General features: G+C 39.0%; 3 protein-coding genes across 3 annotated transcripts; 2 read left to right on the top strand and 1 right to left on the bottom strand.

The window, feature by feature from the left end:
- Positions 1 to 43: 43 nt before the first annotated feature.
- On the bottom strand, positions 44 to 2,419 carry LOC135942390 (transducin beta-like protein 2). The gene is made up of 8 exons (XM_065488485.1): positions 2,378 to 2,419; positions 2,125 to 2,260; positions 1,860 to 2,069; positions 1,270 to 1,496; positions 1,029 to 1,215; positions 781 to 966; positions 540 to 728; positions 44 to 320 (listed from the first exon to the last, which is right to left on the bottom strand). The coding sequence occupies exons 1-8, from the start codon at positions 2,417 to 2,419 to the stop codon at positions 106 to 108; spliced, it is 1,392 nt and encodes a 463-aa protein (XP_065344557.1). The 3' UTR covers positions 44 to 105.
- A 105-nt stretch (positions 2,420 to 2,524) lies between these two features.
- On the top strand, positions 2,525 to 6,348 carry wap (DDB1 and CUL4 associated factor wap). Its single transcript, XM_065487377.1, has 7 exons — positions 2,525 to 2,832; positions 2,890 to 2,998; positions 3,054 to 3,195; positions 3,250 to 3,348; positions 3,405 to 3,803; positions 4,348 to 4,465; positions 5,468 to 6,348. Exons 2-7 carry the CDS (start codon positions 2,892 to 2,894, stop codon positions 5,641 to 5,643), a joined length of 1,041 nt encoding a protein of 346 aa, XP_065343449.1. The 5' UTR covers positions 2,525 to 2,832; positions 2,890 to 2,891; the 3' UTR covers positions 5,644 to 6,348.
- A 323-nt stretch (positions 6,349 to 6,671) lies between these two features.
- Positions 6,672 to 9,740, top strand: LOC135943445 (26S proteasome non-ATPase regulatory subunit 5-like). Its single transcript, XM_065489977.1, has 7 exons — positions 6,672 to 6,990; positions 7,048 to 7,195; positions 7,253 to 7,498; positions 8,080 to 8,157; positions 8,213 to 8,399; positions 8,453 to 8,757; positions 9,118 to 9,740. The coding sequence occupies exons 1-7, from the start codon at positions 6,809 to 6,811 to the stop codon at positions 9,538 to 9,540; spliced, it is 1,569 nt and encodes a 522-aa protein (XP_065346049.1). The 5' UTR covers positions 6,672 to 6,808; the 3' UTR covers positions 9,541 to 9,740.
- The last annotated feature ends 5,326 nt before the right edge of the window (positions 9,741 to 15,066 follow it).

Raw genomic sequence — 15,066 nt, 5'->3', positions numbered from 1 at the left:
TCTGTTATTTCTTTTGTGCAATCCCTGTACAGAAAAAAGGTGCTTTTTTAAACTAATGCAACTTTTAATGACCGCTTATAACAAAGTACAAAATATATCGCCGCTTCAATTCTTAAATTTCCCCAAAAATTTCTCAGTCTGAGATATTTGATCTTGGATTCGATCTTTCATTGCAGAAGACAAATTGCTCTTGAGACTGGTTTTTAAGGAGGCAAGTTTCAGTTTGAAGCCGACTATGTTGTGGAAGACCCTTATGTGACGGTCTCCTGAGGTCAGTAATTGGTCGCCAGAGGAATCAAACAGCAATGAAGTTATAGGTCCTGTAAGTAAAATGGATTAGAAAAAATAAATTTTAATCAAAGAATGCAAAGAGAAAGTTGAGCGTTGTAAATCAGTAGCCAGCAGGGCTTTTTCCCTCTACAAGATTAATAAAAAGGTTGAACATTTTAAAACCGATTATTCTCCTCAATATCGATTTCATTTTTTTGTGATAAGAGAACAACTATTGCAAGGAAAAATCTATTATTTTTTTATCATACCAGAGTGGACATCTTGGATGGACCCCTCGCACTTCCCAGATTCTACAGAGTAAAAGGAAATTGTAGTCCCCGTGGAGCAGACAATCAGCTGGCCCTCAGGCGAAATAGCAATGTGGTTTCCTTCCTGGGACGCGAGTTCAAATTTCCCAGACTGAATCAGACGGGGATCCTCTCCCTTCTTGTAGTCAACTGTCAAGCAAATATAAATAATAAAACTCAAATGTTAGGACAAGATGTTTACTTTTGGTGTCGAACACCCTCCAGGAACCGTCCTTAGACAGCGTGGCCACCCTGGTGGAATCACAGTTGAAAGCAAAATCTAGGACGCCAGACTTGTGACCTTGCAGTTCAAACGCCCTGTTCACTGCTTGGAAATCTCCAGATTTGTTAAAAACCACTTCCCACACTTTGACGTCTGGTGCAAATCCTGAAATTTATGCAGAATTTCAGGAGCTTAGTGAAATATTTCATAAATAATGGTAACTCAACCTGAAGCAGCAATGTAGCGGCCGCAAGGAGAAACTCGGCCACAGTTGTTGCTCATCAAGTAAGTGTCAACATTTGCGATAATTTGGCCTTTCAAATCCCAGAGAACGAGATCTGTCGATTTGGAACAGGTCATGATGAATTTTCCATTGCAAGATATGCCCATTGCTATGACTTCGTCGATATGATGCTGTGGATTAATACTTTTAATAAGAACTCACTTGATACCAAAAATACAACAAACCTTTGGGAAAGTTGTCAGTTTAGTTGATCCACTGAACCCATGACCGTCAGATTTTTTATTTAGTTTGTAGACCTCCACACAGTTTTCCACCGATTTGTGAATGATGAACGCCTTGGAGTCAGGGCTCCACGTCACCTTGGTTGCATGGTCAAATTCAATGTTGATCCTCAAACTTTTGTGCTCCTTGTTTGAGAAATCTTTGGACGGCCATAGGAAAACTGATCTATCTGAAAATGTTAAGGAAAAATCGACCGTTTAAATAGATTTAAAGTAGCACTGCAATATTTAATTTTTGACAGATTCCTGAGGCTCAAATTAGGCTAGTCAGCCGAATCTTTTGGTCAACAATTCATTAATATTTTAATGTTGCTAGTTATAGGTGTGAATCTGGGAAAAAAATAATTGGCTTCTGAACCCAATCTAGCCCTCTGGAATTGAATGGTGAAATCAAAATTCAAATTCCAGTGCTTATTATTTATTTATCGGTGTGTTTCTAAAAAACAATTCATTTTACCAATAACAAAAATTTAAAAATCCAACAACCTTAAAAAATAATAATATAAAATAACATGATCAGCAGATTTACTCACCATCGCTACAGGAAATCAAGTATTTTCCATTGCTGCTGAAATCCATTGATAAGATCGTCGAGCTGTGACCTTTCAGCGACGTGTAGAGCCACGGATGAGAAAATGCAACAGCTCTCGGCTCACTGCGAGGGTGGTTTTGTTTTTTCTTGGAAGTCTGCTTGGACTCCTCAGTGTTTTTAGCAGCACCGTTGTTTTGGGGCTTCTTGTCAGCTTAAATAAAAATTTTAAATAATAACGCGGAACTTTCGGCAAAAATGAAACAAACCAGACTTCTGTTGTTCATTCTCTTCTTCCGACTTGGCAGCTCTCAAAAAGTATAAAATAAATGCCACAATCGCGCCCCCGATTGCGAGAGTGAGTATCAAAGCATTATTTGACTCTACCTCAACCATTGTCAAATTCTAAAATACCAAAAACTAATATGTTAAATTCTCTAATCTACAGAAACTTTGAGTCGGGTGCTTCTGTGGCAGGCAGGAAAAGCTAAACATTTGCCACGCCTCCTTGATTGTACCCACCCAGCTCAGTCTACCAGCCTGCACCGGCCGGCCTGGCAACATACGGCGGCACCTGCTGGCAGCTTTTCCAATTTCCCATCTGAGTGGTAAGGACGGAGATGCACGAACGCAAAAACGAAGTTAACGACCCCGTTGTGTGACAGAAATACATACACCGCACTTGAGTGGTCGGGAGCGAGAGGGGGGAGTAGCAGACCTCAGAAATTTTTGTTGTGAGTCGAGGCTGGCTTTGTTTGGGAAATTTTCGACGGGAAATTTCACCCCAAATCGGCGATTAAGTGACGCATCTGACACTTCGCCTCCCTCTGCAAGATTTCGACTGATTCGGTCTGAACGAGGAGATGCGTCTTTTCGGGCAGAATTTTCACGCGAGGCGCACACTTTGATGCCGCAAAAATTAGCCTAAGTTGAGGAGAGTGTGTTGCTGAGCGATCAAGTTAAACAAACTCTAAAAGGTATGTACTTTTATTCTCGGATAATTGAACGCAGTTTTGTTACTTTTTCATTTTTAGTCATGGCCGTGCACGGGGCTCAGCCTAAGCGAAAAGAGATTTACAAATATGAGGCACCTTGGGCTTTGTATAGCATGAATTGGTCGGTGCGGCCAGACAAAAGATTCAGGTGAGTCCTCGCTTTGGTCCCTGAATTCAATATTAATCTGAAAGCCGCTTTGCAGACTTGCTCTCGGCAGTTTTGTGGAGGAATACAACAATAAGGTCCAGATCGTCAGTCTCGATGAAGACAACTCAGAGTTTACAGCTAAAAGTACTTTCGACCATCCATATCCAACGACCAAAATTATGTGGATACCAGACAGCGTAAGTTGATACCTGACGAGAGCCTCGCACAAAATTATATACAAATGTTCACAGAAAGGGGTATTTCCCGATCTGCTTGCTACAAGTGGAGACTATTTGCGGGTGTGGAGGGCAGCTGACGCGGATACCAGACTGGAGTGCGTTTTGAATAACGTATGTCTTTTCCCTCTAGTGTAGATTTTGAATGCACAGTCCGATTGATTTGACAGAACAAGAACTCTGACTTCTGCGCACCGCTGACTTCGTTTGACTGGAACGAAGTTGATCCCAATTTAATCGGCACCTCCAGCATAGACACCACCTGCACCATCTGGGGCTTGGAAACTGGTCAGGTTCTTGGACGAGTCAACTTGGTCACAGGGCACGTGAAAACGCAGCTCATTGCCCATGACAAAGAGGTCTACGACATTGCGTTCAGCAGAGCTGGCGGTGGCCGTGACATGTTCGCGTCGGTTGGTGCCGACGGTTCGGTGCGCATGTTTGACTTGAGGCACTTGGAGCACTCGACCATAATATATGAGGACCCGCAGCACACTCCTCTGCTGCGTCTTGCGTGGAATAAACAAGACCCGAATTATCTGGCCACAGTAGCCATGGATGCCTGTGAGGTGAGCTGATTGTGATAATATTCTTTTTTTAGTTTAAGTTTATTATGGGCTGACAGGGCAACAAAATCATAATTTTTTTATTGAATTGATAAGATGCATCAATTGAAATTAATTTAAACTGTTGACTGCAGTCAAATAAATTGATAGTCAAAGAAAATTAGTTTTGAAAATTAAATGGCATTCTTTTCGCTTGAATTCGATTCCTCTTGTCGCAATCTACCCAACAGTGTGCAAATTATGAGCTTAATGTTCCTTCTTATGAAATAAATCATGTTTTTACAATAAGGACACAATACTGCTTGATTAGCATGCAACTTTTGAGCTGATTTCATCAGAAATTTAACTGGAAATAAAATATTATCTCTTCCCCAATTTTAAATAATATTTTGTTAAGAGTAAAAATATTTTGCACAATTCTCCAGTAAATATCCACTGTAAATAAATCAAGGCCTTTAGCTACACATTTTTATTTAATAGTAGCAATGTCAGATTTTCGAACCTAACTTTCCGAATTTAAACATTGCCTTTTCTTGACCATATTTAGGTAATCATCTTGGATGTGCGTGTGCCGTGTACTCCTGTTGCCCGTCTTAACAATCACCGGGCATGTGTCAATGGGATTGCCTGGGCACCTCATTCTTCGTGTCACATCTGCACTGCAGGTAAGCAAACACGGGAGATATTTATTATTTTGGCTTATTGTATAAGCTTGATCCCATGGAAATTGGATTTTAAAATTCAACGTCATTGAGTGTGAGATGATTTTCTTCAATGTAAAGAAGCGTCTTTAATTCTATTGCGTGAGAGAGCTACATGAATGGTAGGAATGCTAGGAGATGATAGTGGATGGTGTCAAATTATTTTATTTTTTATAGTGAGTCAGAAAAATTAGGAACGGTGTCATTTCCGTCTGAATGATATTTAAAATGTAAAGCTCACTTGTAATCATTTTCAATTATTGTGACAGAAATGTGAAACAAGCTCATAAGGGAATTATATTATGAATGACAAATTACGACAGAACGCTATTCTGCTCGGTAACGACTATTTGTAAGGATTTGTTGCTATTATATATATTTTGAAAATATAATTACATCACAACTCTCATATTGTACAGCTGCGTTTTGGCCTTGCAGGCCGCATGTGCATACAGATGGTTTCAACGACCGTTGATGTAATTTCGTAATCGAAATATATAACTATACTTCCACTCATAGCCACCCACTCTTTGTTAATTCCGCGCTAAGTTTAGCCATTTCATAATTTCAAAGGTTTCCCCAAGAAAGTTTTGATCAACGTGAAACTTTTAACAGCTTTCAGAAGTATGTGTGATTTTTTATACAGCCTAGTTTTTCAGAATGTTGAAAATATTTTAAGATCTGTTAACAAAATTTCAAGTTAATTAAGAATAAATTATATGTCAGTTTTTAAATACTTGAGCTTTGAAGCAATTAAAAATCGTGGACACCCTGTTTGCATGGGTTGTCAGATTAGGTCGAAATTTGCTGGACGGGTCGCCCTAATTTTTGACTGCTGGTCCGATTTTACATCACAAAAGTGGACAAATTTGATGAAAAGTTCTTATACAAGAGCGTAACGAACCCAGGGTTCCATCGAGAGCTATAAAATGATAAAATCTTGAGCCAAATTTACACTGATTGCAGGAGATGATCACCAAGCGCTAATATGGGACATCCAGCAGATGCCGAGGGCAATCGAAGACCCAATTCTGGCCTACACCGCAGCTGAGGGCGAAATCAATCAGATCCAGTGGGGGGCGACCCAGCCCGACTGGATCGCAATCTGCTACAACCGGTCCCTCGAGATTTTGCGGGTGTAGACAACCAGAGCATTTATACTTGAAGATACGTGCTAAGTTGTGAGCCCCCGCCATGTAGATAGTGAGAAGGGCTTGGAAACGAGAAGGGAACAAACTTTGTGCGGGAAAGAATTCTCTCGGCCGCCGCAGACAACGGGTTTTTCACCGTCATGATCTCTGGGGTCTCAAAATGCGTGTTTGTGTTTCCGGGCCCTTCCGAGAATCCCTACACCTCCACGATGACAGAAAAACACATGCAGACGGATGACGGAGAATCTGCTAATTTTGTGATAACGCCAAATTAAATTAATGTCCATCGTCTGCCTAGTGTTAAGCTAAGCTTACGAATGCGTTCTTGTTGCGTTGCATTGGAGGAAGGAAATCAAATAATGAAGCTGGCAAAATGTTTCTTCGCACCCATTTCGATGATGCAAATTTTCTACTCCAATATTTTACTCACTGAAATTTAATAATTAATTATATAATGACCCAAATTTGTCGATGGAAAGATCTGTGTATGTCGTCTTGTGACAGTTGTGACTGTAAATTAGTGATGAAGTCCTTTGTAGCCACAATACATTATATCTGGTCGCTCGTGTGCACATGTGTAAATTAAATTGGTTGGTATAATTATTATCACTATACATTAGCAAATTAGTCGAAATTTGACAAGAATTTTGATTTTTATCTGTACTAAATCAAATAAAGAAGGAGCAACAGAATTTATTTCATAATCTTTTATTTCTGTCAAAATATTTTAACATAAAATGTAAAATAGTATTTAAAATCTAAAAAATATCAGGTCAACATTAATTTTTACACGTGTATTTCAATGCTGAAAGGATTCTGCTAGTATATCGGTTTGATTTTTCGCTTGATTTTTATTTTAAAGACCAGGTTCTTAACGCGCCACCAACAAGTAAGCACATAAAACTTGTCTGCTTGATCAAGGTGAATCTTCCGCTAGCAAGGCTTTAGTTTAATATGTAATTTTGTTTGCAGATGGCAGCACCTTTCACGCCGTCTCAGTGCCGGCTGCTCTTTCTGTGTTTATATTCGTGTTCTCTCATCATAGATCACAGGTGGTGGTGTTTATGAATGGTTGGATTTTAGAGTGTCACTGTCTTGTGCCTGCTGCCTTGATCTTTCGTCGCTTGATTAGGCTTAATTACAAGAAAGAGAGACGATGACTGTGAAAGATAATGAATGGTTCAGGGAGAAGGTGGAAAACATCAGCACATGCGACGTTTTCTTGGTTTCAACAGAGCTTAAGAAATTAGACAGAGAGAGCCGGAAAAATTTGTACTCTCATGTCGACTTCTCGCAATTTGTGAATGGACTTCCTGCACAATTGGCTCTCGGAGCTGGGTAGGTTTCAGAAATAATTTAATGCCTTTAAATGAATTCAAATTATTTTTTTTTCAGGAATGAATATTTTGAAGCATTTGCAGATTTGATTATAATGCTGTTAGAATACAAAAATCCATCCGAAGCCTTTGCAGACCTAAATGTTGTTTGTGGGAATATGTTGGATCACAAGCACGAAAAAGTCAGAGAAGTTGGTGTGTCGCTGGTAAAAACGAAACGGATAGCGTAATTCAAAATATATTTCATTCCTCTTTAATTATAGCTTATTTTAACTCTTGATTGTGGAGAGTCCCATTGTCTGCTATCATCCCCAGACTACCTTTCCAAGGTGGTGAAGCTTGCATCAAATACTGACCTAAACGCTGCCACTCCTGCCCTGACTGCAATCTCAAGACTTATCTGTAAAAGTCCTGAGAACTGCCGGCTTTTCCTGCTTGGTCCAGTCGGTGCAGCTTTGAAGGCTGATTGGGAATCAGCCTCTGAGGTGCACCGTGTCAGGGTTTACAATGTAAGTAGCTGGTATTTCATATTTAACACAGTGCTGATTGATGCCTTAGGGTTGTATTACATTGGGCAGCTGTATCACTTAGTCTAGAATTCAACATCGTCAAAACCGTTATTTCAGCGGTTTTTTGTCTTGGACCTAGCAAAAAGTGCCAGAAAAGCAGAAGAACACTGGTGATTAATCAGAGAAGGGAGCAGTTCTCTGATAGGACATAGATCGAGACAGCAACTCAAAGAACCGCTCTCCTTTCTCTGATTGGTCACCGGCAGTATCTTAGCTTTTGGTTCAGACCAAAAAAATAGTTCCTGTCGAGTTTTCGTCGTATCGAGCTTTTGACCAAGTGTTGCAGCTGTCTTAAATTTTATTAAACCCTTAGAAATTTATTGGCACAGTCAAAATTAAAATTCCTTTGCCTTAAAATTGAGTATAGAAAAATCACGACTCTTTTTCACTTACCCACACTTCTCGGCCGAATAGGGCGCTCTACATTATGGACGGTCCTTTCTCCATGTTAACCTTACGAAGGAAAACAAGAAGTGTGAAGTTAACGATCAATGAGATTTTTACATTATAATTTCCTACAGTTAGCGACAGAAGCGGCTTGCTTGTCAGAAGAATTCTTGAAGATTGTGGTTGATAGTAAGATTCTCTTCTTCATGCAGGTTTGTTTGATTGTTTCTTCATTTGAAAAAATTTGACTGACTGATGCGTTTATAGGAGCGTTTGCAAAACAATAATGCCACTTCTGATCCTCTGAGTTTGATGAACATCATTGAGTGCTTCGCCAAACTGAGCAAAGTCGAATGGGGCTTCAATTATTTGGCGAGAAGCGGCACATTTGTCAGACTTGAGGACAGCCTCGTTTCTGATAATCTCGGGCCAATGCAGAGTATCATCATGCCTGGTAAATTAAGAAAGGCTTTACCTAGTAGCACATACAGATTAATTGATTTTCAGAGCTCTACGAACTTTTCGGCAACCTGAGCCAGACTGTCCCTGAAAAGATCCTCAGCGAGTGCCCTCGATTCGTGCCTCACATCCTCAAGTCCGTGCCCACTGCGTCCGTCAGTCCACACATCACCAGAGCAGAAATTGCCATGATTGGGCAGGTAGCCACACAGGTGCCAGGAAAAATCTACCTTTCACAGCAGTTTGCTGAACTGGAGGAATTCTATGCGTATCTGAAATATCGCGCCAACAGCGGCGTCCAGGAGGATAAAATGTGCGTGCTGGACACTGCGGCCGCACTTCTCTACCTCAAGGTTCGTTTCTGAGCGAAAATGGGCTCAAAAAATTTTTTGCTCTGGGCAATTACGGTTTTAGACTTTAGCCGGGAAGTTTGCAAATAGCCAATCAATAATAGTATTATCAGTTTGAGATAATATTTCAAAATTTTCTAAACTGATGTCCAGGTCATGTAGATCTTTTTTGTCATTAGATGCAAATTCTAAAAAAATAGATTTCCTAATTTCCATATTTTTAATTCAAAAAACTATGTATGGCAATTTTGCCAGCATGTAAAAAATAGTAAATTTTATCAGTTTTAAGAATATATTTAGTTACTTGCCCTACGACTAACTTACAAAACTTACCAAAGCGTTTTTTTTTTTGTCGTTGAACAGCCTGATGAGCAGTCTGACGCCTTGTGTCGCCTGATGAACCAGTGGTTTGAAGCCATCTTCACTTCTGTCCGCCGTGTACACGAAAAGTGCGCAGAGCCATTCCCCGAAACGGTGCTGCCAGCGCTGCAGCTGCTGCTGGTCGTCAGCCAGCAAGCGTGGGGCCGCAGGGAAATGATGGCGACGCCTGGACTCTTCGAGTGGCTGCTCGACAGGGAGGCCGCGTGTGGAGTTCACAAGAGCACCGGCTCAGGAGGCAATCCGGTGGTGTTGAGGGCAAAGTACGACATTGTCAAGGTGCTGAACAACAGCGCCGATTTGGAGCTGAGTCTGGAGCAGAAGGACGCGTTAGCAGAGTTTGTGAAACAGGGTCCCTTTTTCAAACGCGGAATGTATGAAGTTGCCACTGAGGCGCCAGGGAACTAAAAGTGGAATTTGAAAAACACATTCGTGTTGGCCACAGACTGGATTTCTCTGTATTTCGTTCAAAAGAAAAGTATTCCTTTTCCTGCCAGGTTAAAAATGTATCTTTTTATTTGGTTATAGTTTTAAATGGATTCAACATTACACATATCTGTTACTTATTTTAGCTGAAGATTGAATAAACTGAACCAGTAAAGAAGAAATAGGATTTTATTAAACAGCTTTCAGCTTTAAATCTTTCAAGCGTCGATCAAAATTTTTTCAAATCAGAATTATATTCCATTATTAACTGTCATTAATTGTAAATAATATTAGGGCAGTAAGGTACAGGTTTTTTTTACTAAATAGTTAGTTACTTTTATACTTTTTTGCTAAATAGACGACTCTTAGACTCTTGAGATGATTTGTTCAGGTTATGACACATCAATTGAGACGGAATTTATTCATCATTCAATAAAAATGGCACTTTCCAGACTAGAATCAATAAATTAATAATGTCGCGTCCAAACCAAAAGAAGGACTCAAAAACTAATAAAAATTATTAGGATTTAAAAATCAATCTAATAATAAGCGCAAAGCCTTCAATTTAGACGCTTTTATGGATGGCTTTGGTAGTTGATTTGATTTTGTATGGTTCAAATGGTTTTAAAATTGCATGATTCGTGCTCATTTGATAGCGCCGCAACGATTGGAAGCTCAGAAAAAGCCAATTATCTGAATTTCACATACCTATAGCTAGTGCTTCGTGTCTAAATTGACAGTCCAAAGAAAACATGAAGCATAATTATATATTTATACAACGACAGAAGAGGCTTTCTTCAGAGCCATCAAAGCTCTGAGCAAAGATATTGAATGTTTTTAAACATCAGTGCATTCCAGAAACACTAATTGAACAATTTTAACGAGACAATAAATATAATTTCACTAGAAAATAATTTACTTTGCTCAATAAACGGTAAATTAGACAGAAAAACTCGTTGACTTTGCATAAAAGAACTAGGAAACTTCATCTCAAAGAGAAGTCTGCAAAAAAGTGCGCAGAACAATTAAGAAGTCATCCTAAGGGTCGATCGGCTCAGTGGCCGACAAGGTCCCAACTTTTGGCATTGGGAGCAATGCGCGCGAATTCGAGACAGCATTATTATATCCTTGAGAGTGAGCAACACTCAAACTTCCGTGACTCGTAGAAGTCGTAGGCAATTCATAGGAAAAACAATGCAAGCAAACAGCGTGAATCGTCGATCTTTCAATCGAAGAGCTATGGAAGTGCCCTCTTAGAGAAACGAGACATGAGACAAAAAGTAGCGTACAGCGAACGGCACATAATAAGGCAATTTTCGCGCACTTGACCTAAAACGTAGTGACGGTGTCTGATGCACCAAACAAATAAAATTGAATATTTTCTGCCAGCACGTGTGCTGCGGCGTCTCGTGCAGCGGCATGACTGGCCAAATCTCCCGGAACAATTGGAAAAATTTCAATTTCGCCGCCAACCAACACAACTCAATTATACTTTGCATTGAAGTGGCGAAGAAAGGGGAGTGAAATTTTGCAACTGTCGGCGAGAAATTCGCCTTGAGGCAAAAGAATGACACAGTGAAAGAAATTCGTCGTGTAATTTAAATAAGCAGTGTGGCATTCTCTAATTGGTCCACCTAATTTTCATTTCACCTTTCGATTGGTTATTGAATTGCAAAAAACGCACTTGTCTTGGTATTCCCTGCACGGATTAGTCACGCACTTGACTTGTGCCGGATTTTCGCGTGTGGGCGGCGAGCTGAGTGTCAAAATGTTTTGGAATAACCTAGATGAACAATGCGCAATAATCTCCCGATACATATCGTGAAACATTGAATACTTTCCTGCTCCATTGTGTTAAATAGGAAAGTGGGTATTCGCGAGCCAGAGGAATACATAGCTATAATATATAGCCATCCTTGAACTTAGCATTTCACCTTTCTTTCCTTCTATGACGCAAATCACAATATAATTATGTGTATACGTAACCACCGCTGGTTTGTAGATTATTAGAATTGGATAGCACGCACTGTACGAATGATTTAGTTTCAAGGCTGTTGTGTATTCACCGGTATTCACTCCTTTAATTTTTCAAATATTAATTTGTATTTGTTTTTTTAGTATATTTTTAACAGTGTACATAAGTCTTCTCTAAAAATGATAATTTATTTATTTAAAGGTATGAAAACACATAAAATTTACACGCATAGAAATTATTTATAGTGTATTGTGCTCTCACAAAGAAAGTCTGCTTTGGTGCTTTCTTTGACGGTATCAAACTCATTGGATTAGTGTAGCCTGTCATGATTTGAATTGGGTATATTTCGATCCGTTGATTTAAGCAATTTACGGAGCCTCGAAGAAAAATTCGAAAAATTTCAAAATTGATTATCAAGTTCAATTTTATCTCAAATTAGGCGATACTCTGATCAAAGCGAACGTCTTTGATGAGGGGAATCGATCAATAGGTAATTTTGACATCCCCGTAACATTTTTATGTAAGAATTTGTTCTGGGCTTTGTATATTTTTTACTGATGATTATTTATATAATTTAGACGAAAAATAAAAATATTTTAAAGATCCTGTTTTATATTAAAAAATCTAGCTCTTATTTTTAAAATTAAAATTCTATTTTCATGCTCTGAAAATTTGTATTAATTACCTGCTCAAGCCATATTCAAGTTATAAACTTCGTTAAAAAGAAAAATCATGAGGAGTGTAAAACTCGCTTTTCTGACCAGATCAAAAATTTTCATTTGTTTATATATTAATTTACTCCATTGAAAAGAACTTAAAGTTCAATGAGTTTGATACATTTCAAAAAATTATCAAAGCGAATTTTCCTTGTTAAGAGAAAAGTAAAAAAACACTCTTATTAAAATCCTCTATCATTATAAGCCTGTTTATTGCGGATAATTTCCTCACAATTCACGTATTTATTTTTACTGTCTGATCAGCATTTGATAAAAGATTGATGTGTATGGCAGGTAATAAATTATTTCCTACAGAGATTCTAGTCCATCAACGCCAAACTGATAACCTTCATCGTAAAATGTCGTTAAATTATCTCCGCTCTTCTTCATTGTTATAGCAATTTCATGACTTGCACGATAGCCATTGCAATGAAATGACAACCTATTTTGGCCGCATAACAGACCATTGTTGTGCATTTTACCTAAGGTCACGCCGGGCAGACTGGCTTAGTGTGTTTAGCACACGTACAATTAGTAATTACATGTTGTAAAACAATACATTAGATTGAAGCCGAACATGTCATATTCACTCTGTTCCGAAATGAGTGTCATCCCCTCGTGAGTTCATTGTTTTGTAACAGCGAGTTAATAAACGTCAATTTCATGTCGTATTACCTCATGATTTATCACGGTACTAAACGATTTGAATTGTATTTATTTGTGAATAAGCACAGCACGCAGCCTTTAGTATTATTCATCCTGCTCTCTGCGCCGGACAATATTACAAATTATTGCACAAACATAAAATATTTTCTCAATTTTTGCGGATCATTTATACTGAAAAATTATATATTATGTACCTTAACAATTTATGGAAAAAAAATAAGGAAAAAAAGCTAAAAATTTCCCGGCTATATAAGGTTGCCGTTTAAAGTTCTGAGAAAATCGGTCCCAAAGTTTGCATGCTAATCAAGCGGTGAGCGTGAACACTGTCCCCATATTACAAATCACGATTTATTTCGCAAAGCAGAAATATTTCGAGCTCCGTTACACAGATCGCAACGAGAGGAATCGAAATCGAGCGAAAAATCATTGACAAAAACCATCTAATTTTTGCTAGAACTTTGGCAATTCTGAAATTTAACTGTCGCTTAATTTGGTCCTGATTTCACCTGATAAAATCGCAAACAAATGCCTCTTTATGTCCTGCGGTTTCTTTTACTGGAACAGATGACGGATATGCTTTGGAGAAGCTTCATAATGAGATATTTACAGCCCAGAAATTTTTGATGTGATTGACAAACACTCATCAGGTGCGTAGAAATTTCGTTGTGAAGTCGAAGACCCAGAAAAGCAAACAAGCGTCACAGAGACTACTGACAAAAGCAGTCTGTCGGACAGAAGTGGGACGTGTCTGATCACAATAAAGGCAAAAAGCGGCCGGCGTACAAAAAGAGATTGACAAAAGGTGTCTGCACGAGAAGCGAATGCAACATTTATTAAACGCATGCATTGAAATGAAATAAATATAGAACAGAGCTGTTCTAAACAAAGTCAAACACCTCTGGGCATGGGTCTTCAGATTTTAATTAAATTTGTTGGAGGTGTTGTCCTAAAGGACCCATGTTGTACTTTGAAATATTAGGTCAAAATCCCAAAAATTGGCTTTTTTACAGCGGTATAACAATTGCGATTCTCGCGTGATTTTTAACAGTGATGAAATTTTTATAGAGCTGTAACTTATGTTGAGAGCGAGGTAAATTGGAACTTTTGGTTTTCAAATAATTAGTACACTATATGCGCAGTAATAAATATTTTTCACAGTTAGATCGGACATTTTCAGCGCTCTCTGAACTTTAAGAAATATACTAAAATGTAGAGTAATGAACAAATGTACTGAGATGTATCGAAATTTAATCCAGATTTGAATTGTCAATGGCGAAAACCATAGAGAAAAAAACGCAAAATCTATTTTGAGCGTTTAAAGTGAGCTCATAAATATACCCAAAATTTTTACCTGATTTTAGTGACCTCGACCTCTGACCTACGAAGTTAGTCAACCTGCCCACGTTGTTGGGCGTCTAAATTAGAACATTTTTAACGTCTAAATTTTCAATTCACCTCACTCATAACAAAAGTTAAAACCCCTTTAAAATTTCGACTTTCTTAAAAGTCACAAACTTTGAACCCCTGTAAAATAGGCAATTTGTGGTATTTTGACCTAATATTTTAGGGTTCAACATAAGTCCACTACGACAAAACCTCTGCCAAATTTGGTCAAAATCTGAAACCCCATGCCAAGAGGTGGTCGATCATGCTTAGAACATGCCAGTTTATACAACACGAACTCCTGCGACGCGAGAGAGTGTAAAATAATTTACGATTTCAAACGTGCGAATTGTTTACTCGTGAAAAGGCCTTTTCAATGCGTCGGCCAGGCGGCGCTTTAACGGGACCCGGCTGCTTTTAATCGCTGCCGACGAAGCAGACGCGGAATCGGATTCGGCCCTTTGTCTAATTATTCATAAAGCAAACTAATTACAGCGCACCGCATTAATGGCTTCGGTTCTATGGTCAGCGACACAATTACCTCACGATGGCGTGATGTGTAATTGCATTTCGCACACAACGCGTACAAACACACACACAGTTAGCCATTGGACGCGCGCGGCGATCGAGAAACTCTCGTTGCGCGAGAGAAATTGCTCTCGCGGCCTCTATAATGGGGAAAAGCACGCGGCATGCAGCAGGTGCTGCACTCGAGATGGCTCACCGAACATGCATCTTTATTTTCATTGTGTCCAGCCACTGCGATGA

This window comes from Cloeon dipterum, chromosome 4 (assembly GCF_949628265.1).
Source record: "Cloeon dipterum chromosome 4, ieCloDipt1.1, whole genome shotgun sequence".
Taxonomy (NCBI): Eukaryota; Metazoa; Arthropoda; class Insecta; order Ephemeroptera; family Baetidae; genus Cloeon; species Cloeon dipterum.
The sequence above is the reverse complement of the archived record's forward strand: the minus strand, read 5'-3'. Positions and strand labels throughout refer to the sequence as shown.

What these genes read in the sequence shown, in the direction of transcription:
- wap (XM_065487377.1), top strand. Translation starts at nt 2,892, where the DNA reads ATGGCCGTGCACGGGGCTCAGCCTAAGCGAAAAGAGATTTACAAATAT. An exon ending in CGGCCAGACAAAAGATTCAG is followed by an intron (nt 2,999 to 3,053) that starts GTGAGTCCTCGC and finishes GCCGCTTTGCAG; the next exon opens with ACTTGCTCTCGGCAGTTTTG. An exon ending in TGGAGTGCGTTTTGAATAAC is followed by an intron (nt 3,349 to 3,404) that starts GTATGTCTTTTC and finishes TTGATTTGACAG; the next exon opens with AACAAGAACTCTGACTTCTG.
- LOC135943445 (XM_065489977.1), top strand. Translation starts at nt 6,809, where the DNA reads ATGACTGTGAAAGATAATGAATGGTTCAGGGAGAAGGTGGAAAACATC. An exon ending in CAATTGGCTCTCGGAGCTGG is followed by an intron (nt 6,991 to 7,047) that starts GTAGGTTTCAGA and finishes TTTTTTTTTCAG; the next exon opens with GAATGAATATTTTGAAGCAT. An exon ending in GCAGAGTATCATCATGCCTG is followed by an intron (nt 8,400 to 8,452) that starts GTAAATTAAGAA and finishes ATTGATTTTCAG; the next exon opens with AGCTCTACGAACTTTTCGGC.
- LOC135942390 (XM_065488485.1), bottom strand. Translation starts at nt 2,419, where the DNA reads ATGTTGCCAGGCCGGCCGGTGCAGGCTGGTAGACTGAGCTGG. An exon ending in AGGCTGGTAGACTGAGCTGG is followed by an intron (nt 2,261 to 2,377) that starts GTGGGTACAATC and finishes TTGGTATTTTAG; the next exon opens with AATTTGACAATGGTTGAGGT. An exon ending in CTTGATTTCCTGTAGCGATG is followed by an intron (nt 1,497 to 1,859) that starts GTGAGTAAATCT and finishes TAACATTTTCAG; the next exon opens with ATAGATCAGTTTTCCTATGG.